At 38.2% G+C, this 25846-nt stretch overlaps 1 protein-coding gene and 1 long non-coding RNA gene across 3 annotated transcripts in view; one reads left to right on the top strand and one right to left on the bottom strand.

Moving 5' to 3' along the window:
- Positions 1 to 362: 362 nt before the first annotated feature.
- LOC126758133 (SET domain-containing protein SmydA-8) lies at positions 363 to 25846 on the bottom strand. 2 transcript variants are annotated; one of them, XM_050472204.1, is made up of 2 exons: positions 24728 to 25846; positions 363 to 1300 (listed from the first exon to the last, which is right to left on the bottom strand). In XM_050472204.1, the coding sequence occupies exons 1-2, from the start codon at positions 25589 to 25591 to the stop codon at positions 866 to 868; spliced, it is 1299 nt and encodes a 432-aa protein (XP_050328161.1). In that variant the 5' UTR covers positions 25592 to 25846; the 3' UTR covers positions 363 to 865. The 2 variants fall into 2 exon arrangements, with proteins under 2 accessions (XP_050328161.1, XP_050328160.1); XM_050472203.1 differs by lacking the exon at positions 24728 to 25846 and adding an exon at positions 11270 to 12794.
- The window catches only part of LOC126758135 (uncharacterized), a 32212-nt gene continuing 19685 nt past the window's right edge, over positions 13320 to 25846 (top strand). Inside the window, exon 1 of the long non-coding RNA XR_007666824.1 lies at positions 13320 to 13462. This is a non-coding gene — a long non-coding RNA (uncharacterized LOC126758135). The remainder of the gene's footprint in view (positions 13463 to 25846) is intronic.

The following is a 25846-nucleotide window of genomic DNA, read 5'->3' as shown; positions in this document are numbered from 1 at the left end:
TTATTATTTTTGATTATGTCGCCTACCTTACTTATTGTTAAATTTTCCAATTTGCTGCTTGGTTGGTTCGTCTACGAGATTGGCTTGAGTTGACTTGATGTGTTCTGCGGCCCAGTTGACAGCTGTCAAAGAATGTCATCTATGTTGTGCGAGTCTAATTAAAATTCAAATAAACCTACCTAAACACATACGAGCACCTATACACATATGTACATATGTATGTACAAATGTTAAGGATATGAAAATTCTATATAGTAAATTCTTTTGACGCAACTAGACTAAAAATGCGCTGAAGTACACTAAGTGAAAGCAAAAGAATTTAATTTATGCACTCAACGACGGAAATGAAGCATTTGCACACATTTATGTATTTTATTTATTTATTTTTTTTTTCGGCTTTTCAGCGACTCTTTATTTGTGTTTATTTAAATAATTCTCTTAGTCATTCACTATTTATTTCAGACTCAGTAGTAAACATTAATTCTAGAGATTTATAAATTTGAGGATACAACTATTTAGTAATAAATAAATTGACGCGTAAATAATTGCACGATTTTCCGCTGACAAGTCGGAACGAGCACGCATTCGGCCAAGCGAAAAGGTTTGCAGTGCGTTAATTACGTAGAATAATGCGACAATAAAAGGAATTGGAAAAGTTATTCGAGATAAACGCTAACAAATTACAATAATTCTCAAACAGTACAACAACGATGATACATATGAGCGCTACGGTAGCACTGGAGTATTAAATAGCATAAAAATGCACACACTAACAACACAATAAATACAAAAACTCATTTGATTGCTTCCGCTGCCTCTTCACACGCGCGCATCAAGCGATTTGCGCTCCACTCGCTCGCACCGCTTACGGAATCTCATTGGTAATTAGCTTCTTCAGCGTACAATCGCCGGCGCCCAGTTTCTCCAATATCTCCAAAATCTCCTCGCGATAGCGATCGCGATGTCGCACCTCCTCCTCGGTGAAGTCGCCCTTGAAGCGTTGCATGCGCCAAATCACATTCAACTTCGCCTCGACGAGCACATAATTGGAGGGCGGGCAAAAGCGCGGACACATATCGTTTATGAAAGTGATCAAATCGTGCACGGTACTCGTGTTGATGCGATTGTTGATCGTGTTCAAGGCAAAGTCCTGGTAGCGTGACATCTTTGCGTGTGGCGCAACGGTATCGCACGTGAGGCAACGCCAGTCCGGTTGCAAGGTTTTCGTGTGTTCGGGTATGACGATGCCTTTGCAGCCTTGTTCGCGGCAGAAGAGTGCAGACAAATAAGTGCCGTTCTCCTGTAAAGATTTGCATTTTAAATAAGTGAAAGTGAAATTAAATAACAATTAATTATGGTGTTCCCTTAATTGCTAGCATGAAGCATTCAAAGTGATATCATATTATTTCTCACAGCAAGCGAACACACACGCAAGTCGCATTAAGTTTCTTCATTTGCATTCCATTATCATATTTTGTATTGCGGAGGGTGAGAAAAATAATCAATTAAAATTCGCTTTCACTTTTCAAGCCAAGCATTCACAGTTCATCACACGATAAAAGGGGGTTTTAATGAAGTGGGTTTATGCAGTACTTTAATTGAGTCAATTAGCATATTGCCTATACTGATACTATACGCGTACATACAGGATTTGTCCGAAAAGTAATACAAGGTGCGTTTCAAATTAAACAGACGCCCCCTGGTGGCGTCATCTATACAAGTATGTCGACTGGTGCATTAGAATCTGCTATCGATTGTCCAGTGAGAATTTCATGACAATTCATAGATTGGAAGTGTCAGTATGTGTTTGAGTTATTGGTGCGAAAATGAGCTTCGAACAAAGAGCCAACATTAAATTTTGTTCTAAAATAAAACTTTTACCGAAACGTTTCAGTTAATGAAACAAGTTTATGGCGATGATTGCCTATCCCGTAGCAGAGTGCACGAGTGGTTTCAACGTTTTCAAAGTGGTCGTGAGGACATAAATGACGATCAACATGTGGGCCAATCAAAATCCGTGATCACCGAAAATTCCATCGAAACTGTGTGGGAATTCATCAAAAGCCAGTCGAAATCTTCATTGAAATTCATGGAAATGGAATTTAACATCTCAAAAGCATCGATTTACGCATTTTCACCGAACATTTGGGCTTACGAAAGGTGTGTGCACGGTTCGTTCCGCACAAATTGACTGATGACCAAAAATTACTCAAAATCCAACATTCGAAGGACATCATTAAAGAGGTCAAAAAGGACAAAAACTTCCTTTACAATATTGTGATTGGTGACGAAACGTGTTGTTTCCAATATGATCCCGAAACGAAACGCCAGAGTGCTAAATGGAAGGCACCGGACGGGCCGAAACCCAAAATATCGCGCATGGAGAAATCAAAAGTGAAGACAATGCTGATTTGTTTTTATGATTCCATGGGTATTGTCCACAAAGCATTTGTTCCACCCGGCCAAAACGTTAATGCCGTATTGTACCTTGGAGTTTTGAAGCGTTTGGTGTGCCGTATTCGACGTGTTCGGCACGAATATCGCGAAGATGAAAGTTGGCGTTTGTTGCACGATAATGCGATGTTTCATCGATCGACGCTTTTGAACGATTATTTGACCAAAAATCACATTTTTCCTATTAACGGCTCCCCGTATTCGCCTGATATGGCACCGTGCGACTTCTTTCTTTTCGAAAAAATGCATTTGTCCATGAAAGAAAAGCGTTATGCAGACGTAGAGGCCATTCAAATGGCTTGCACCGGCATACTGGCGGTCATACCGACCAACGAGCTAAAACACTCGTTCGACATGCTTTTGGACCGTGCAAAAAGCTGTATTGAAGCCGAAAGAGACTATTTTGAATTTTTGAAGTACATACAGCTTCCCCTGCTTCTAAGGATATTCTCTTACGCAATACTTTTGTGAGATTATTGCTCTAATTACCGTTTGGTTATCGACGTATGTATATACTGACATTCCTTATGTCTCCTTACAACTAAACTTTGCAATTGTCGTAAAGCTTCCCAGAGACAACATTAGAGACATAGGTAAGATCTCCCAAAATCGTCCATAAGAACTTGAGCTTTTTTTTTCAACACACGAAATTCGCTTACGCCGTTCCCTTAACAGTCGGGTCTAAGTAACCGTAACGGACCCGGATTTTTTCCGGCCAAGGACTGTCAACCCTATCGTGCGCTTTTTTGAACCGCTGCTGGAGAAAATAATTCGATCTACAGAACTTAATCGAGCAGGTACAATCTTTTATAAGAGTGTACAGCTACTGACGTATGCCGATGATATTGGTATAATTGGCCTCAACATCCGTGCCGTTAGTTCTGCTTTCTCCAGAATGGATAATGAAGCAAAGCAAATGGGTCTGGCGGTGAACGACAGCGAGACGAAATATCTCCTATCAAATAACAAACCACTAGGTTCCCAAGGCACTGTTAATAACTTCTAAGTTGTAGATAATTTCGTCTATCTTGGAACCAGCATTAACAGCAACAACAATGTCTGCCTCGTAATCCAACGCAGAATAACTCTTGTCAACAGGTGCTACTTCGGACTGAGTAGGCAATTGAGAAGTTATGGTCCTTTGCGCGTTGGCCACGGCGAATATCGCATTCAATGTAACGATAAGCTGTATGAGATATACGACAACATTGACATAGTTCAGCGAATTAAGAGACAGCGGCTGCGCTGGCTTGGTCATGTCGTGTGTATGAACGAAAACACTCCAGCTCTGAAAGTATTCGACGCAGTACCCGCCGGGGAGAGCAAAGGAAGAGGAAGACCTCCACTCCATTGGAAAGACCAGATGGAGAATCGCTTGGAATCTCCAACTGAAACCACGTTAACTGGCGCGCTGTTGTTCGGCTATAATCGCGTAAGCGGTGTCCGCGCCGGTAAAGAAGAAGAAGAAGGACTGTCAACTCGATACCATGCCACGAAATTACCGCAGGAATGTTTTCTCCGCTACAACAACAACAACAGATTCGCTTACGTAGCTTTTTTTTATACCAGTGGTACTAACATCGCATCACAAATTAATTGAAAGAAAGAAAAAAGAATTTCAGAAGGAAATAATAATATAGGAAAATATTTAATTAATCACTCTTATCAACGTATTGATTTAAAGGAAACCAGCTTAATATGTATGTCCAGTTATTGGTTTTATAGCAGCTGTTCGTTCATTTCACTGCTCTCCAAAGTTTGTCCAATAGAAGTCAGTTAATATATTATACTTGTATAACTTGAAATGTTTAAATGGAAAGAATTTACATTCTTCTTGGACCGGTCGGTCGTGGATTAGTCAGGGCTTTGTGTTTGCTGACATTTTTATCTAACAGAAAAGCGTTGAGCTGTAGGGTAAGTCAGAACTTAGAATTTTCATATTTACAATTGAGTAAGAAGTTGGTGTAGAAACCTTTTAATGATAACGATTGAATTATGTCATGTCATTTAATATAAATACGTTATGATAGAAAAGAAAGAAGTATTTTAGGGGCAATTTAAATAATGCTATACTTTACTTTTTCTTTATATTTCATGTCTCTTACATTAATCAATGGTTTGACAATCACCATGTGGATCGTTGTTTAAAGTTTTAACTAACATCTCAGCAGACTTCAAATTTATGGGATTCGTCAATTATTGTGAAGAAGTACAATACCAATACGAATATAAGCTCAATCACAACTAAACTGTTGGACTACCCGATTTTCATAATTGTTTCGATATTTTCCAGATCGGCCTTTATCTTTTGCATCAAATTTATCAGGATAGGATCGACGAAGTGGTATTTACTGCGATATTTACACTATACAAAACAGCTTCTTAGCGTGCGTTTCGCCGTTATCGAAGAAAAGCTATATAAAACATGACGCATTTTCTCTTTACTGGTGTCCATATTTGAAGTTTGATCAAACAATACTGAGTCAAGCAATCACGATAGTTCAGAAAATTTTCTTTAAAACGAAATATTACCTTTCTAATGTCATTTAGCGTCTGATCGCTTTTACACAACGCAAGCTAGAGTTTACTAAAGCCATCTTCTGAAAAAATAATGTGTTTCGTTGTACTACATCTTCTATATTATTATATATGTATATGCACACAAATTATTTAGTAAAAATATCGCTTCAAAATATATCTACGTATAGGTGTCATTATTAAAATTTTTTTCCTTTAAGTATCAAAACCTAAATTTCTCAAAAAAGTATTCACATACAAGTTCCTCTAATTCATACTTGTAAGAATATGAGTGTTCACCCCCATAATTCAATTATACTGTACAAATTAGTGTCGCGACCGTAGTGCGTGCCTGTCTGCTCGGCAAGTGCGCTACATTCATCAATTAAGTTGCCGCCAACCCAAGAAATTCATAATTTTTTTCAAAATGCGCGTGTCGGTATATGTATATAAAGGTATATACTATAAGTATGCTTCTGAAAGCGCCACGCAGCTATTTTTAGACTAAAAGACTCATTCAAAATAATTTTTGGAAAGTAATTAATTCTCATTTCAGAAAAGTTCAACCACAAAAGTTCTTGGCATTTCATTCTTTGTTTTTCTTGCTTGTCAAATAATTTCGGTTTTAGTTTTCAGCACAGCGAACTTTCTTGCCTTTATTGAAAAAGAAAATACATGACAACTAAGTGGGAACTTTCAAATTGTCGCTTCTGCGTATTTATTATATTATTATAGGTTTTACTCAAGCGGGGTAGAACAAATGTATGAATGTATTGCATGGTATATTCTTGGAAAAAATTTTTTTTTTTAAGTCGTGCGACAAATTAATTAATTCTATTATTCATCAACGAAAAGTACTTTTCTCACAAATTATAGTAATTTTTTCATGTTTACTTCTTTCTACTCATTTGCTTATTGATTTCGGTAATGGATTATTTATTTAGAGGGAAGCAGACCCTTACATTACATCCACGTGAAATTACGTTGTCAACAGCAGTACTTAAGAATAATAAATTAGCATATTGGACGTACATTGCAACCAGAAGGTAGACGAAGAAGAACAAGAAGAGAAACAAAAAAAAAAATAAAACAAAGTACAAATATGTGAGGGAACAAATGTTTGTTCGCATGTAAATATGTACATACATATATCCCATGTACTCTATACATACATATATGTACTATATATACTCAATATATTTATATAGGTATATATATGTATGTACATATGTATATGACGGGGCAAACGTTGCTTTAATGAGTATTCTTACGTTTGCTCTGACCTTTGAGTTTTTATTCGAAATTTATGCAGATGGCCGCTAAAGCCTGAGAATTCTGAAATTTGTAAATCCTATAAAAGATTGTGTAAATTGTAGAAATATTTACAATATATTATATATATTTTCATATATATGTAGGTTGGCAACCAGAGTTTTGATATTTCTTACTGTGGGATTTCCAGATTCCAGATTTCCGAATTTCTCTCCTCATTCAAATGCCCATTCTTTTAAGCAACTGTGAAGCCTTTAAAAGTACTTTTTTCAATACGAAGATCGTGGAGAGTCGATTCGGCGTTGACCGCAGCATCTCGGACTGACGTATGGAACGACTTGGCGAATTTTACATTGATAAATTAAATTGAAAGCGAACAGAATACAGATTGTGCAAGAATTGAATCGACTTCGCTTCGCTTCATGGACTCGTAAAATGTTCCAAGAAGATCCAACGTTTTCGAGCCAAATTTTGTTCAGCGATGAGGCCTATTTTTGGCTCAATGGGTAAGTAAAGAAGCAAAATTGCCGCATGTGGGACGAAAAGCAACCTTAAGAGATTCACGAGCTGTAATTTTATCCACAAAAACCAACGTCGATCATATTTCTTTAAAAATGATGCCGGTGAGAACGTAATCGTCAATGGCGACCGTGCCTGAAATTGAAACTCGTGATCTCGGGACATTTGGTTTCAAAAAGACGCCACCACTTCCCACATATATCGCATCAATCAATTTATTCAGAGAACATTTCGGTGAGTGGATAATTCCAAGGTTTGGGGCCGGTGATTGTCCACCAATACCGTGTGATATCACCGAAAACTTTTTCCTGTGGGGATATATAAGGTCTGCGGACAATCCCGCTTCGATTCAGGCCTTGGTGAAGACATCACTGGCGATGCCATTCGAAATGCTCGAACGAGTCATCGATAATTAGACTTAAAGGATAGACCTTTTGAAACGAAGCGGCAGTAAACATTTAGCAGAGATAATCTTAAAAAATAGATGCCAAAGAATGTTCTTTCGAATGCTACTAAACCTTCCTTATTAGATTTGAAGTTTCTATATTTTTTCTTTAAAAGAGTAGGGAACCTCGAAATGAATTACTTTTTAGTTTACGCGAACAACAAAATAATAAAAGAATACCCTCATGTTATATTAGAGAAACTGTTCTTCTACTCAAGCTTCCCCCACACAGTGTATTCTCTTTGTTTCGACCAAAGTCGCACAGTACTATCGATTTATCATTTAAAATACATCAAAGATTTTATATAACATGTCATAACGTCCCTACTAAAGAGATGATGTAAGACAGTTCTTCCTCTATTTAATACTTCATTAGAACTTCAGTCAATAAAAATGATTCTAGAATCTAGCGGGATATTTTTCATAAAAATTCTTTCCGGTGTTCACCAAAAATATTGTCGAACAAGGAACGAAATTTTTACGAATTTTGAAGAAGGAATTAGATGGATGTGAAATTTTTCGAGGTTTCTGCAAAACATTCATCATTTGATGAAAGTGAGAATCTATTACATTAAAAAAAGAATGTCGAAAATAACAATCTCACTATTTTCACATTGTTATGAGAGAAAAATGGTCGCTTAAAGTTATTAATATAGCTGTATATGTAGTCGGGTTTATGCAAGGGAGCCCTCATATACGGTAGCTGGAGGCTTGAAAAGATATAGTTCAGTTTCGATTATTTCTGAAGTGTATAAACACAAATAAACATTTTTATAGTATTAAATTTTATGATATCTCTGTTGATGCATGTGCTACTGTAAAACAAAAAAATTCAAAATGGTGTAAGATTAGGACTGGACGTGGTAGTAAGCAAATTTCGTCGTGTTGCACTCTTCAATGTGATAAAAAAACGATTTAACTATTTCTTGACTAATGCTTGTCAGAAAGTTTATTATTGATTAAAGAATAAAAATTGGATTATATTTGGGTTTAAACAAGCGATATCTAAAGTATACTTTTATATATAGTACGTTTACATATCTTGAGGATGGAGCCATGCGTAGAAGTTCACGCAAGTGAGAACAGATCTCTGAGCGCCATTCACTTGGGAATGGCCAGAAACAATTCTTTTAACTATCCTATGGGTAGCCAAAAAACAGCCGTTTAAAGGCAAGCTAAAGTAAGAAGTGGTAGTGCGCTGTATTTGAGACCCACCTAGAAAAAAACACTACCAATGAAAAGAAGAAAACAGTCTCGGATGAGAATAGTAAAGGCGGCTATAACCGTATACGATGTCTACGCCAATAAAGAAGACTATTTTTACATATCTAGTTAAGGGAATTTTAATATAAAATATTTTGTCCTTCATCTCATTCCAAAAATAACTGTAATTTTACTTTTTTCCCTGAGGAGCTAAAATAATTGATAAATTTGTTCCAGAGCTGTTTTGTGAACAAAGTCAAAGCCTGATTTGAGTTTAGTAAGGTGTTGGATCGTAGAAAGGAAATGGATAGTTAAGGGTAAAAAACTTCTGGTATTACTACACAAAATGTTAGGATTTAACATACCTCTTCTATAATAGTATATATTCATAAATGCAATATTAGTTAATACTTATAGCAATACCTTGAGTGTCTTCAAGTCAAAAATCATATTTTAAGCGTTTTTCTGACAACGATCTCTTCTCGATAAGTAATGTCAAACCTCTTAAAGTATTGCAGATACGAAAAATATTATCAAAATTTAAATCAAAAACTCTTTCGTTTTTCTCCGATATTAGAAATTTTATGAAATATTTATATAAATGATCAGCGTGACGAGCTGAGTCGATTTCGCCATATCCGTCTGTCTGTATATGTGCGAACTAGTGTCTCAGTTTCTGAGATACCGGACTAAATTTTACACGCTTTCTTTTCTCTCTTAATAGCTATTAATTTGTTGGAGCCGCTAATACCAGACCACTTTAGCATATGGCTGCCATACAAACTGATCGACGAAGCTAAAGTCCTTTTATAAAGAACTATTTTATTTGACAAGATATATTCACGAAATTTGGCATAGATTCTTATGCAAAGTATAGCTACAATCTTCGAAAAAATTGTTAAAATCGAACGACCGTAGCATATAACTGCTATACAAACTGGCCGCAAGCAATACTGTGCAGAGGTCTTTATAGACGGTAAACCAACATTCTATACGTATAATGTATGACATCCAGGGCTCCTTTATAAAATAAAAAATGACGCCTTACTATCTTCTTGTAAAGTAATTTTTAAGTGGCCGTAAACTCTGTGTGCAAGAAAAAGATGCATTTTCTGAGTTGTATTCGATCGAAGCTGAAGTTCCGCAAGGTAGCATCTTGGATCCCGTTATATATATACCATTTACAGTTGACCTGCCAGTCATCATTGATTTAGAAGCAGCAACTTATGCTGACGATACGCGATTGCCACAAGTTTAACCATAATGAGATCTCACATCATTTACAAGAACAACTTAATATTGTCGAGAATTTACTAAAAAAATTTAAAGATAGATGCAAACATACAAAAGTCCGTTCAAATAACATTTATATTAAGAACCGAAATATGTCTCTCCGTATCATTAAATGGCTCTAGTTGATATATAGTTGAAAGTGAAACTGTCAAATACTTAGGTCTTTATTTGGAGAGAAGGTTCACTTGGAAGACACACACAAAAGAAAAATTGAAGCAGCTCAAATTTGAAGCAAAAAAAAACCATAACAATTTAGTCTTTAAAAAAAGTTAGACAAGTCAGTCTTTAAACTAATATGAACGTATGCAATGCAGTTGCAATGTTGGACATCGAGTACATCCAGCATGGAAATCATCCAAAGCTGTCAATCGGAGACTTTAAGAAGCATTGTAAGTGCTCCTTGGTATATAAGCAATTTCGAAATCCACAAAGACTTAAGGGGTTAGAATTCTCAAAAAATAGATTTTGTATTTTATTTTCTTAATGCGAATTTATTAAAAAATACACACAGAAAAATTCATATGGGTCCCGGTGAATATTTACGAAACTGAAAGTAAATTTGAGAAGTCGTTTCCAAGGGCTTAAAAGTAACTTCTGTTAAAGACGAAATCAAAATAGTCTGTCTTACTGGCAATAAATCTACTGTTCAACAGTATGGATGTTAGAGGTTTAAAACGAACTCACGGTTTAGACCTTCCATATAGGTTTTAAGCAGTTTAAGAATATTTTTCGCACATTATGTTATTGAAGAATATATTGATTAGTCTCACTAAAGCACAAACAATCGGGTTAAGATTCTTACATTTATAAAATCTGCTGATTGTCTTCAGATAGATTGCAAATAAAATATATAGTAAACAAAAAAGTCCTTGTAAGGAATAGTTTTTGATTTATCAATAGTATTATAGATTTGGTGCTGCCGAAGTTGATGTTTTTTTCTTGTTTCAATAATGTTAGATTCTATGGTATAATGAAATTAAGCTCAGGTAAAACAGTTGAAATGAAATCGCTGCGTTCACATTGATTTCAATTTTAGGATTATATTTTTACACTAAAATTTTATATTAAAAGCGGAATATTATTTTCCTGCTTCACAAAATGCTGTAAGTATTCTTAAACTCAAAACAGCTCCAAGCAAAAAAATTTTAAGTAGTAATGTATTTAAAAAAAGCTTTGACCTCCATAAATCTGATAAGGAAAATTCTTAGTCGCATTAAGTTATAAATTTAATGGAATAATAGCATTTTTCCACACACAGCACAGTTCTCCCCTATTTCCTTTAACATATGTATACATTTTTTATTGAATTACAAATAAATTCTACGCACACACAGAGGGGCAAACACACGCCTTTGCTGCAGTTGCCGCAGTCACGCAAATAAATCTCATTAGTCTCATTGCCAATGTCAGCGTTAAAAACTGCAACAGCAACAACAATGGCTGGGCAAGAGCAATACGAGTATTGCAGGTAAGGTCGCGCACCTTGACCAGCAAATAACCAACACCAACAGCAATACAGAGAACACTACCAGCTAGTCACCCTTCTCCACACTTTTCCACACTCACCGTATTGTCGTTGCAGCGCGCACACTCGCATACAAAATGTTTAGTCATTTTGAGAAAAATGCCACGCGTCGGATTACTCCAGAGAATCTTCGTATACGTGGTGGTTATCTCCGCGCCCTTGGGTATATGACGCGCCGCGCGCACCACCGCTAATTGACCATTATCGAAGTAATGACTCGCATTGGGCGTACACTCGTGATTCATGATCGCCGTTAGCGGGAAGAGGCCACGCACGAGCGTCTCGTGTTCGCCAATGCGACATGGCGCCTCAAATGCGTTCGTATTCAATACGCCAACAATGCGAAAAAGATTGTCCATAAATGATTTATCTGTTGTGGGAAATTTGCGAAAACTCTGCGCCGCTTTGATGATCTCCTGCCGATAGCCGCGATCCGCATTCGCTTGCATGGCGTCGACGAGCGCGCGCTGCTCTGGATTGAGAAAGAATACGCGCACCGCCGTAAGTATGCGTAACGAATAGGGATTCACCAGCGGCGGTCCAGCGCTCTTATCTTTACACATATCCGCTAATTTACTCAATTCCACGGGCTGCCAGCGCTGGAAGAGCGCGCACTCTTCACGATGCAGCGCTGAATCGGCGCACGCATCACACACGGGCAGCATACATTTATGTTTGCAGAGAAAGTCCTTGACGGCGAGCAGCTTGTGGCAGCAAACGCAGGTGTTGAGTATGGAGCCCTTGCGCGCCGTAGGACCGACCACAAGTGGACATTCGCGGAATAATAATTCACCAGCGGCGATGTCGCGCTTTGCGAAGACACCGCGTCCCGCGACATCGGAATGCGCGACAGTCCAATTCGGTTCACTTTCCTGCAAATCACGCAGGTGTATGGCGACAAGGCGCGCCAGCTCTTCGGGCGTGGACATAATGCGGCAAACGCGCACTCACTTCACTATGGAATGTTATTAATTATTAGGCTTATTTACACATACACACGCGCACACAAGAAAAGTTTCTGTTAACGACCTTGCGTATGTTCAAGTTATTAGTGTTGTGGGTATATTGTGGTTAAAACAATTTTGCGGAGCGTCCGCCTTAGGTCCGTACAATGCAAAATGCGAACGCGTACTATGTTGTGTGCGGCAAAACGCGCCGACCGCAACTAAATAAGTTTACGATCTGCTTTTGTTTTCAGCGCTTGTTGTGTTCTTTGCTTTTGTTTTTACTTGTGTTTACCACACTATTGTCACCGCAATAATAGTGGAACGCGTGAAAGCGAACGAGTCGCCACGCGTTGGGCAGGCGCGCGCTGTACGCGAAATGTTATGAATTTTGTCGCACCGCTACGAACGCCGCCATGCGATTATGCGTAAAAATACCAAAGCACTGTGTCGTCAAAAGCCAACTGTTTGTGCACACACACACACGCTTGTGTAGTAGAGTGGCGAAGAGACTTCACCAATGCACGACTTGCCGCCAGACGCCAGTACATGGAGCAGCTGTCACTGTTGTTTGTTGCCTGCTATTGCTGCGCCATGTGCAACGTTTCGTTGACATCGTCATACTGTTGCCACTTTGCGTCTATGTGACACCGTTGGCCAGCGCCACATGCAGGCGCTTCGCTAGTGGACAACGCCAACAGCGGGCGCAGCAATATGGACGTCGGCGCCAACGACAGCCTTGTGCGCAGCAATTGCAGCGCAACGCTTAGCTCATACGTCATCAATGCGGCATTTTGCCTATAAATTGTAAATGTAGCCCTCAACGTAGTTCGTAATTCGGTATATGCAGGTTCGTGTCTCCACTAAGTTGTGCGCGCAACAGCTGCGAACGTACACATATGCACTTTTTATTATTTGTGTAGTTTGTTTTGCTATTTGCTTCTGCTCAAGCAATATGCACTTTGTTCGCTTTTATATGCTTTTGCGACTTGACTCGTAATTTTCCATTTTGTCTCATTCGCTTTGCTGTATACACACATACATATATATAAATGAGCATGCTTGTTGCTGTTTTTGAACTTTTAGCGCACTTTTGCCGGCTATGAAATTCAATACAAGTTTATGCCAGTTGTTGTGGGTGGTCTTTGAAAGGGCGCGCGTCGCCGGTTGCAACACTTTACACCAATTACTGTTTGCTATGTGTGTGGCGCTCGATATTTTGTGGTTAGAGTTTCAAAATTTTTAAGTGACGTATGGAACTCATTAATTGTCTCATTGACATGCTCTGACGTGAGTATTTATGGGGAAAATATTGAATAAATTACTATACTTGAAAAGACTGATTTTAACAAAAAGACAATTCAGGTTTATCCAAAACTATGGACAAAATATAGCAAGTGAGAAAGGCGATTGCAAAATTCCCAGTTATTGAAGGCTATATCTCATAGAGTACCAACTCGCTTAGTCACCACATCCTTCGGTCACATCCAATTTTACGCCAAATTTCATTTCTAATAATTGACATGATCAATCTTAACTTATGCGTCGTATATTTGAATGAATACATATAGGCAAACTTACGCGTAACCTTGTTTCGTTCGACTATATGAGTAATACTATCCCGCCAAAATTAAACCTACAGCTAAATTAACTGATTTCTTGTGAGGCTACGAATAATTTCACTTGGACAGCTAGAGACGTCTGTCCGTTGCGATGACTAGAACTCCTAGGTATGGGTCGAAAGCACCGTCGCATATCGTCTAAACACTTAGAGCCTGCCAAAAATTTATTGAGGCGGCTAGTATTAATTCCTGCCAACTCACTGGGTTCATTAAAAGTAAGGCAACCTAGATGTTTCAACCATAGTCTAGATAAAACTGAACGAGTGGAGTGGAGTGGAGAAGAAAGTGCCTAAATGTCTTTAACATCACGCGGTGCTATTGGGACTGTGTCCAGTTGGAACATCTATCATTGCGGCGACGTGAGTCTTGCTAAGAGCTTGCACTTCAATAGACCTTTTACATTTTACTCTTGGCCAAAAGACTTTCGCAACTGCACGAATGCTGGTTGTTAACCAACGCTTGATGAGCTTGCGTGAAAATTAAGGGATAGTTTTATCAAATTTTATCTCCTGATTGAATGAAACTTCCTTCCCTTGCCCTGTAGCCTTGAGAGCCGAGGTGCATGATGCCTGGATCTCCTTTCATCGGCCTTTTCAGGCAAGGAAACAAAAAAAGTCCGGAGGGGCCACATCTCGGCTGTATGGCGCCTGCGAAAGCGTTGGGAGGTCGGCCTTGGCAAGGAAGCCGTTCACAAGAAAGGCGATATGAGACGGGGCGTTGTTGATCCTTCTTTTAAGGGTCTTGAGGACTTCCACGCAAAACTTGTCGCTGACGGTTTGACCAATTAATTAAACGAATACTTAATCGACGGTCTGAGTTCAAAACTTTGCGCACACAAGTCACATTGTTCGTATTTGTCGAAGTCGCAGGTCTCTCAGCACGGTCTTCATCAGCGACCTCTTCCCACACATCGAGCGAAAAGGTCTGTCCTGACTACCCAGGTGCTCAGAGACAACTGCTCAGCCGCTCGTTCGTTAGCTAGGAACGCCCTCTACCGAATCCAGTCGGTGCGTGCACGCTCCGAAGTACAGTCGCGGCGAAAGAAAATCAGTCCTATTACTTTCCGGACAAACTCTGTAGTCTCATGGACAGTTTTGTTTTCAAATCACTCGCAATTAAATACTTGCGAATTAATCCTTCAGTTTTTGAAAAATTAATCTGAATTTTTGCACATGACCATTTCTGCCTAAGAAGCACTTTATATGTCGGAACCGCCGGTGTCCCACCACGGTAGGATATAGCTGCCATATAAACTGACCTATCAAAATCAATACCTTATGTGGAAAATCTTTTATTTCACAAGTTATCTTCGCGAAGTTCGTCACAAATTATTAATCAAGGAAACCCTGTAATCTCCAAACAAATCATCTAGATCGGCTCACTATAGCATATAGCTACCATAGAAACTGATCGATTAAGATCAAGTTAAAATATTTTTTACCCCTTTAAGGCATAAACAATCCACTTGTGAGGGTATTACAGCTTCACTGCTGCCAAAGTTAACTATTTTTCTTGTTTATAACAAATTTAGGCAACGAAATCATCAGCCATTCGAAATAGATATAAAACTTTTTAGACAATTTTTTGAAAAGCCAATTGGAATGTACAAAAATTCTTTATAATTGACATTCCCTTGCGCATACATTGATTGATTAAATAGTCAGCTGCATAGAACACACACTTCTACCCTACCATATGGCTTCCACAAGCCACTTGTGGGTCATCTCTATAACTGCCCAAACAACATTAGCACATTCTCAAACATTTGCACCACGAACATCCCATCTTAGCGTAGCTATCTTTCAGCAGTGTGCGAAACGTCACGCCAGCAAAATTTTCATTCTGGCTCAAATTGTTGTCAACCGTGACACTACCATTGCCCAGTCAGCGTTGCTCTGGTCCGCAGTGGTCTGGCCCGCTCATTCATTCATTTCGTAAATTCGTTAGTCGCCTAAGCAAGGAAGCCGTCATCATATGGTGTCGCGTTGTGTTGTGTGTAAAGAAAAGAATTCCCAATGCGTTCGCTTTTTTTTGCCGCCGCCAATGCGCAAAATTTTGCTCATAACAAGCGCTTGATGATTAATGTAGCGATTCCCTTGACCTCCATTCTTTCATTCGCCAGCGTACGCCACACTACATCGCTCGCCTGTGATGTTGTGCACCATAAATTTTGCGGTTGCTCGTTTGCCTGCAACAGCGACGCTCACAAATCAACCAGTCAACCAGTCGGCAAGTCGGCAAGTCAGGCAGTCAAGCAGTCAAGCATTCAAACAGTCAACCGGCTAGCGGTTAACGGCCGAGCCGGTCAGAGCCATGCTTGACTGACTGTTTGCTGATGGCGAATCAAGCATAGCATTGGAAGTGAATGTGAAAAGGTAAATAATATAAATACACACACACACACCTACATACGTGCACACAGATGCAAATTCAGTCGTATGAATGTGGGGACCACACGCGCTTCTAAGCGCAATTGAATATGCATGAAAATATGCACCAGCCCGCCGCGCGCCGCGTTGACGCTTCCGGTTGACACTCTTGTACGCTGCAGATTGCCACAAATACCCTACACTCATATTTATATGTCAGCCCATTTGTGTTGTGATCGCTCTTCGATTTTTCAGCAAGCTAAAACTATTGAGATTAAAACTCATACTATACTATACTATACGAATATATGAAAGTGAATATTGTGATATCGAATAAAAGTTTTGCCTTACATTACATTTTTTATTGATTGCAATAGATGATTGGTTTTTAGTTCGAGTGTTGAAATATGCCGCATCGAACATTTAGCTAGCATTATTTCACTGCGTTCCCCTGAAAAAATCAGTTTCAATCAGCTTATGCTTGAAAGTTAAGCCTTAGGGGTCTATATTATACGAGTATCTACTTTAAGGTAAATATATACCCTCTGATTAAATTTTACACGGACTGATAAAAAAACAACATTTTCACGTATTTTAGTACAAATCTTTGCTGTCTCCAACAAAATAGAATACTTTGAAGTCAATATAAGCATGCTTACTCTTAATTAAATTTTCTATACACTTGTTATAAGCTTTCGTTGAAGTTTGGCCTTCAATACCTCCAGAAAATATTGGTTTGTTCGTTAGTTGAATAGTTTCGACGGCATATTCTTAGACCTGCGTCTCGTCATCAATCGAATTTAGGGTCCTCAGCTACGTTTTCAAGCATCTCTTTTGCGACCGCTACTCGACGCCGTATTCGCAAAAGATTCAGGTCTTTTGGTACGAGTCTAGCATTGACACCTTCATGCCTAAAACATTTTCCAAAATGTCTTGCGCCAATACATAAAAGACGTTGTGATCCTCTGTTATTTTTCTCTTTCATCATTGACAGAAGTGGTAAGCGACTCGCCGAGGCAAGTTTTCGATGACTTCACGGCTTTCATTTAATGCTTGGTTCCCTCAAATACTTACTTTCTTGACAATGTAGACTCCCAAAAGCATTTCTGCAACAAAACAGTTCTGCAGCCCGTAGTCATGATTCTGGCTGTTAAATTTTTTTCCATGGTAACAAACAGTTGACAAGTCTATACTACCATAGAGAATAGGCATATGAAGATCAAACTTCTCAAGAAGATAAAAAAGGGTTTTTCCAATCTAGGAAAGAGTTTTTTATTAATGTCCCAGTGAATCAGTCCAAGTAAAATTTGGTCAGATAGTGTGCTGATATATGTGTGATATTTGGTCCAAAAGCGTTATCCAACTTTGGTGGTTCTCGACGTTCGTGTTGCGACTAAAAAAATAGCTTAATTGAAGCAAGTTCATAATAAGTAATGTATTCGTGGAGAGCAATTAAGCTCCGAATTCAATAGAGTAGACATCAAAAATACTACTTGTTAATAAAAGTTTTAGATTATTGAATTCCAAGGCCGATTTTACGGTTTTCAATGCTATTACTGTTTCCCAGCAAGACATTTTTAATAATTAAGAAGTTAGAACTATCAACCCACTTTAATCAAATCTTCGAAAAGATGTGGCGACTAAAAGATTTCAAGACCGTAGCATACCCTTGTAGAACCCCGAGAGGTGATCTAGGAATCGGATGCCAAGAGCATACCAAATTTTTGGAGGGAACAGTTCTCCAGCCTGCTGAATGGCAGTGAAAGCATAACACCTGGAGACAATGAACCCGATTTCCCAATTGATGACGATGGGGCGGACGTTCCATTGCCCGACCATGAAGAAGATGACATAGAAATTATCTGAAAATCAACAAACCGGCGGGTGTCAATGGATTGCCGGCCAAGCTATTCAAATACGGCGGCAAAGAACTGATAATGGGTATACATAAGCTTCTTTGTAGAATACGGTCGGACGAATGCATGCTCGACGATTGGATTTTAAGTGTGCTTTGTCCAATCCACAACACCTCACAATCTGCGTCAACTACCGTAGGATAAGCCTCCTCAACATCGCATTTAAGGTTCTATCGAGCGTGTTGTGTGAAAGATTAAGGTCCACTGTCAACAAACTGAGTGGAACTTATCGGTGTCGCTTTAGGCCTGCAAAACCAGCAACTGACGAGATATTCACCATGCGTTAAGTCTTCAAAAATACTAGCGAAAAAAGGATCGACACCCAACATCTCTTCGTCGATTTCAAAGATGCTTTTGACACCACGAAAAGGAGGTGCCTTTAAGCTGCTATGTTCCAGTCATAGCGTATTCTCGGAAAACTAATACTGCTGTGTAAACTAATGTTGAACAATACCAAATGCTCCGTCACGATCGAGGAGAACCTCTTTGAGCCGTTTGATACCAAACGAGGTGCAACTTCTTCCACCTACTGCTGGAAAAAATAATTCGAGCTGCAGAGCTGAATTGTACATCTGCTTGCGTACGCCGATGATATCGATATCATTAACCTTAACAACCGCGCCGTTATTTCTGCTTTTTCCAAACTGGATAAGGAAACCAACCAAATGGGACGGGAGTGAACGAGGGCAAGACCAAATATCACCTGTCATCAAACAATCAATCGTCGCACTCACGACTTGGCTCCCAGGTCACTCCTAACAGTCATAACTGCGAAGTCGTAGATAATTTTGTTTACACTGGAACTAGTATTAACACCGACAACAATGTCAGCCACGAAGTCTAACGCAGAATGACTCTTGCCAACAGGTGCTTTTCGGACTGAGTAAGAAGTAAACTTCTCACTCGACGAGCAAAGTCACTCATCAATATTCAGAGTCATGGACGTTGACAAAATCTGATGAGTCGACGTTATGAGTTTTCGAGAGAAAGGTTCTGCGGAAATTTATGGTCATTTGCGCATTGGCAACGGCGAATACCGCAGTCGATGGAACGATGAGCTGTACGAGATATAGACAATTAAGAGACGGTGGCTACGCTGGCCAGGTCAGAAGGACCTGGCTACACTTGGAATTTTCAATTGGCGCCAAACAGCGAAAAGGTAGACGAACTGTCCAAGCCAATTTTGGAATAACTTGGAGTTACGGCAAATTTAACTTAGTATTACTGAACAGGTCGTATATCTAAGATATAAAATCGCATGGATCTCTGACGAATCTCTTTTTATAATGTGCATTAAAAATCTGATAAACTCAGTTAAAAATTGCTATACGGAACTTCCAATACTTTTTGTTATCACCGCAATCTCAAATATACAAAACTAGCATCACTATTTATTATAAGAGTAGGGTACCTCAGCTATAAGTATAGTGTTACCGAAATTATTTCCAACCTTGCCTTTCTAGTATACCAACAGCGCTAATATTCTCGCGTCGCTTGTTGCTGCACCGCTTGTTCGCGGCCAGATGCAAGCAACAGTCCAATTGGCCGACGCCGCTTTATGCACTCACACGACGACAGTGGCAATGTTTCTCACGTGTCTCGTTTTCCTTCAGTTATTGAGTGCAACATTTGTGCATACATACATATGACAAACAAATGAGCTATTTCAATGGCTGTGGACAGTCGTGACGAACGTGTATGCATTTGTGCCTTTTTACCGCAAATTAGCGCGTACAAAGTTTTCATTAGATTGCGGTCGCGTTGTCTTTTCTATGTCACAATGAGACTTAGGTATATTGTAATAATATTATGACATCTGCAAGTTATTATTATTGTAGGCATAATGCATATGTACATATGTCTAATTCTTTCAATGCTGTCATATGCGGCGTATACGCAACGTAATAGTTCGTTTTTCTTTATTATTTATGCTTTCCCGACATATGGTGACATTAACGTGGTGGTACGCGGACACACATACCGACACACACACACTCACACAGCTATGTATAACTATATTTACATATGATATTTCACTTTTATTTCAGTGCAAGCCGTTGCCATAGTTGGGTATAAAGCACTCCGCACTTTTATTGTGTTTCCTCTTTATTAATTCGTTCTTTACACACATATGTCATGCGTTCAAGGCCATTTAACTACTTTATGTACATATGCCAACATGTCGCTCTTTATTACCACGCGCCCTTTTTATTATGGTGTAATTGCACGCAAATTAATAAACACGAATATTTTCTATTTACTCGATGCTTTTTACTTTGTTATTTTTATCTTGCATATCGAATGAGGTGCGATAAAGTGAGAGTGAGAATTTTATAGCATGCGATATTTTATGTGTCAGAGGGTTTGGCGTAAGAATCTCGCAATTGTTTCATGCCTGCGCTCTTTTCTCACATTCTCTCTCTTTCTAAAAATGTATTGCATGCGATTTTATTCACAGTGAAACTCTTTACTATTGAATAAGATTTTTCTCACTTTGTCTCTTGATATTTCAAATATAGTTTTTATTTATTTATCTAATTCAATTAAATTTTTTGAGGAAAGCTTCTTTTCTGACCTATAAAACGGTTATCATATATAGCTTTTTGCGGGATTGATCGACTTACTGAACTCAGCGCTATTTTCACGCGAAAAAATGTCAGCATTTTTCAAGGAAATATTATGAAGTGAAGTACATCAGCCTATTGACATCTTATAAATTATCCTACTTCTGTGGAAGGAACCTAGTGTAGGCATAACAATTCTTTACTTGGGAGTGATACCTTGTGAATTAAACCACCGCATTTAGCCAACGAAGAACTTTATTTGCCCTTCCTAATGAAACTATCACGACTTTAGTGATTTTCATTTCTACTTATTTATTTATTAATGGGGCACGGCAAGCAATTCAAATATTGAAATAATACAGCGCGTTCAATCAAAAACTCTCAGGTCAATTACAAAAGCTCCATGGTATGTTTCAAATCATACTATTCACAGAGATTTAAAAATATGCAAAGTGAAAGATGAAATAAAAAAGTTTAGTGAAAGATACAAAATCAGGTTAGAGATCCATCCCAATCCTTTAGCAGTGGCATTACTACAGGCACCCACTACAACAAGGTTAAAAAGAAAAGACATATTAAACTTGTAAACCAGCACGCATGCACTTAATTCAAATACATAACTTTAGCACAAACTAGTGTATGATTATGTTATTTTAACATAAAGAAAATAGCAAATAATTTTGTAAATTAGTATGTATGTAGTTTGGATTTTTATTTTTATTATACTGTCACTAAACAGAGGGTCACTTAATGAAGTAACACTCACAATTTGTTTGTACCTTAACAGCACATTTACTTATTGTCTATTAACATTAAGACAGATTGTAAATTTAACTTGAATAAAAAAAAAAACTTATTTATCGAGACTTAATCTTGAAATATTAGGTAACACAACTCAACAAAAACAAAATTTTGTTTATCCTAAATCTAATGCAATCAAGTCCATAATACGACCTTATTCATGAAAATATTCAATGTCCTCTTGTTTTTAAGATAATTACATCCTTAACATTTTGATAATAATCAACTTGTTAGTAATAAAAATTTAGTGTTCCAGTTATCATTAGGGCTCTGCGCACGTTTTTAAAGCAAACAAATATCACCTGATCTCCACTCTCAGGCTTCAAAAGGACAAAAATTGTGAGGAAAATTTTAAAGTTTTATTCGAAATTATAAAAAAATCCATTTACTTGACTTCCGTGTCAAAGATAATTCGCATGGATTACTCGAAAGCAATGATGTCGCCAAATACCCATTTACTTCTACACATCCATTAATAAGTAGATTTACCGATATATGGGTATTTGGAAAAGATGGTAAAACAACTACATCAAAGTTGTTTTCTAAAATCATTGAGCTGATACATGATCAAGTTGAAATGATAAAACAATATGTCAAGGCGCTGGACGTGGAAAAATATTGTTTTTGTGACATTTGGAACATAAAATATTTGATTCAGCAATTGCCAAAAGATACAAATCTTATCAAAGTTAAGAAACTTCTGGTAATTGACAGTTGGAAAGTTTTGCGTTGACAGTCAAAAATCTCCTAAGTAATCAGTAAGTATCAAATTTAGAAGGAATTGTGCAAAATATGCTGACAAACTGTAAGGCTCTAGAAGAAGATTAGATTATCGCCGTAATCATTTGGATACGTTTTCGGATAATATAGGGATAACTATAGTGACTAACAGAAAGGGCAGTTGAACCAGTTTTATACATCTAGTTTAAAGCTAATTTCCCTGTGGTACAATCTGGCTGAAGATTTTACTTTTTGTATTCACAAAAGTTTTTGAAAATTACTAGATTCATCCCAAAAATGCGTAAAATGACGAAGTTGATATGTGGTTTACCTTTAAAACCGTCTGTATGGTATTAGGGTTCAGTGTCCTGTGACTTATCTCAAATATTTTTGTGTTACAGTCTTATAAAGAAAAGCTGCTCATCTCAATCAGCTCCATTGGTTTATCTTTCAACAAGTTTTTCTCAAACCTACACTTTTCTAATTTACTTGATTGGTTACTCGGGGATTTTGAGAAAGGATTTGGGCTTAACTCACTCAAGAACTGAAGCCATTGGAGCACCGTAAAAGACGTGTATTTGCTGTCACGACAACGATTTTTTTTATGAAAGGCATCTTTTTCGATGAGGCTCACTTTCATCTGAGTAGTGTGGTATATAAACAAAACTGTCGATTTTGTTGCGAAGAAAATCCACAAACTATTCATGAATAACTATTACATTCACCTAAATTGACAGTCCGTTGTGGTTTTTGGTCTGCTGGAATCATCGACCCGTACTTATTTCGAAATGAAGCTGGTGACACCGTTACTGTCAATGGGGAGCGGAATAGATCGATGATAACCAACTTTTTATGGCCACGACAAAATCTAGCTCCAACAAGAAGGAGCTACGTGCCACGCAGCACGTGCAACGACCGAATTATCGCGAGAAAAGTTTGGAGATTCGATTATTTCAAGAAATTGTGACATCGTATAGCCTCTAAAAAGTTGAGATTTAATACCATTACACTACTCTCTTTAAACTTTATAAGTCAATATTCAATTATTCATGACATACGACTTTATTTAGTGGAAAAAGTACTCGAAAATTGGGTTAATCGAATTCGTTCTTGCAAAAGAAGTCCCGGAGGCCATTTGAATGATGTTATATTCAGAGCTTAATGATATCGATTTTAAAATAAAAATAAATGACTAAATAAAAAACATTTGGCTTTCCTTGAAATTAATGTAGTTTTTTTGTTTTGTTTTTAAAGAAGTCATATCCCTCTTATTGGAAAACCCTGTAGTTCTCAGTACAATGACCAACCAATTTTTTATCTGATCCGAAATCAAATTCTAGCAAGACAAAAGATATCATTTTTGGACCGTATGTCATTGTACAGACAATATTTTATTTAGGTTTCATTCACTGAGTGGCCGAAATCACTACAGCAGTGGAGTACATTTTTTTAGTGTTGCCAGAGATCGCGTACAACTCGAAAAATTGTATAATAATAATATTACAAATGTATCTTTCCAAAAAATGATCAGTAGTTCTTTTTCCAATTCCCAAAAACGCTGCTTTTGACTTTTTGGAGAAGATACTTATGTATTAAAGCATTACTTCAGCACTTCAAATAGTCTAACTGAAATATTGCAAATGATTCAGGAGGATGAATAACTTTATTCGGACAAAAACATTTTATTAAAACAATTACATTAAAAAATTTCCATTTTTTTATTTTGTTATTTTATATATTTAGTTTACCGAAAATCTTTTCAAATTTAAAAAAAATTGTCAAAAAATAATATTTCTATATCTTAACCCACTGTGCGGTAATTAATTTTGATCGTGCGCGCTAGCTTACTGACTGTAAACATATTTGTTGCTATGGCATGCGCCACACGACAAATCAGTATTGCTTTACCGCTTGAAGACAATAAAAGCCTGAAAACGACGAATGGAGACGACAATAACAAATTGTTGACATGCATGGCAAAGAGTCGGCAACAGGTGCTCGTTTACTTTGCATTGCGCGCTCTATTTGTTTTGTGGTGTTAATTTTTCTATCTGCTATGGCTGAGATGCTGAGATAGAATGGCGTATAAGCAAGATAAATGAACTGTGTGATGTCGAAAGAAGAAGTTTTTGATTGATATGAAGACTTATTGTGAGAATATTAGATAATATTTTATAAAAATGTTTCAACTTAGTTTAGTATTAAACATTTTTCGTTTTTAATATTAGCAATTTTTGAAAATTTTCCAAATTCCGCCGGTATCATAAATTATCAGCTTTCTTAGTCATTCTTTTTGAAATATTAGCAAAAATTTTGTATATGCTTGCCATTATTTGGAACTCACGGAAGCTTCTATGAATATTTAGTAGTTTTACTAAGATACATACACACACGTACACTTTTTTGATTTATAAAATTCTAATCTGATATTTGTGTTCGCAAACATTCAGCTAATTCCAGCCCACACAAATGTTTTTTTAAGAAAACACACACACACACACTTGCACAACTTATAATATTTCACAGTTGAATCAAAAATTTAATTGCTTTCCTCATAACTCACCGCCGGATCCAAGCAGCGTTTACACCTACAAGTAAAGTGTTTGGTGCCGCGCAGAAAGAGTTGACGCGCCAAAGTGTTCCACAAGATTTTGGTATATGTGGCGGTAATCTCCTCGCCCTGCGCTATATCGCGCGCGGCCGTCACCACAATCGTTTGCGCGTTCTCAAAGTGATGCGACACATTCGGCGTACAGTTATGATTCATGAGTCCTGCCAATGCGAAAAGCGCGCGCACGCTCGTCTCATGCCCGTCCACAATGCTGCGGCCCTCAAACGCGTTTGTATTGTATACACTAACCGTGCGGTAGAAGAATCCCAGTGTTTCCTTATCTTTCGGGAAATTCTCAAAACACTCCGCGGCGCGTTCCACTTCACGCTTATAGTATTTATCAGGGTTCGCCTGCATGGCCAGCAGTAGCCTACGTTTCTCGGGGCACAAAAAGTAACAACGCATCACACTTAGTATGCGCAGCGCATAGGGAACTATGCGCGTCGTGTCCTTGGGCACCCAGTAGCGAAACAATTTGCACTCCATATCATGCGCGCCCGATTGCTGGCAAGCGACGCAAATTGGCAGCGCGCAACCGGCGGCGCAGAGCGCTTTGTCCTCGTCAAGCAGGCAAAAACAGACGGCGCAGGTATTAAGTACCGTGTCCTTGGAGGCCGTCGGTCCGTTGAGCAGTGTGCGCTCGCGAAATATCAATTCGCCGCGTTTGATGTCACGACGCGCAAATATGCCACGACCCGAAATCGGCGAGTCTACCACTTGCCAACTGGGTTCCTGCTCACACAAGTCACCCAGATGGAGGTCAATCAGATGCGCAACCTCCGAGGTTGGAATGGTATTGGCATTTTCCAAAGCCATTTTATTTTCAAAGTTTCTATTGTTTTTTATAAATATAATTTATAGCTTAAACGTCTGCACGCGTTTGATTATGTGGCCGTAAATTCACTTGCAACGCGTTCACTTGTAATATTCATACTAGTTGCCACTAATTAATTTAATTGCTGATTGCGTAAAAATCTTAGCACAAGCATGATATATTTATACACATGTACATATGCTTGCACTTTATCTTAATATTCGCCTTTCTTTTGCTTTTTTGGCAACCAAACCACG

This window comes from Bactrocera neohumeralis, chromosome 5 (genome assembly GCF_024586455.1).
Source record: "Bactrocera neohumeralis isolate Rockhampton chromosome 5, APGP_CSIRO_Bneo_wtdbg2-racon-allhic-juicebox.fasta_v2, whole genome shotgun sequence".
NCBI lineage: Eukaryota > Metazoa > Arthropoda > Insecta > Diptera > Tephritidae > Bactrocera > Bactrocera neohumeralis.
The sequence above is the reverse complement of the archived record's forward strand: the minus strand, read 5'-3'. Positions and strand labels throughout refer to the sequence as shown.

What these genes read in the sequence shown, in the direction of transcription:
- LOC126758133 (XM_050472203.1), bottom strand. Translation starts at nt 12,157, where the DNA reads ATGTCCACGCCCGAAGAGCTGGCGCGCCTTGTCGCCATACACCTGCGT. An exon ending in CGCGCTGCAACGACAATACG is followed by an intron (nt 1,301 to 11,269) that starts GTGAGTGTGGAA and finishes AAATCTTTACAG; the next exon opens with GAGAACGGCACTTATTTGTC.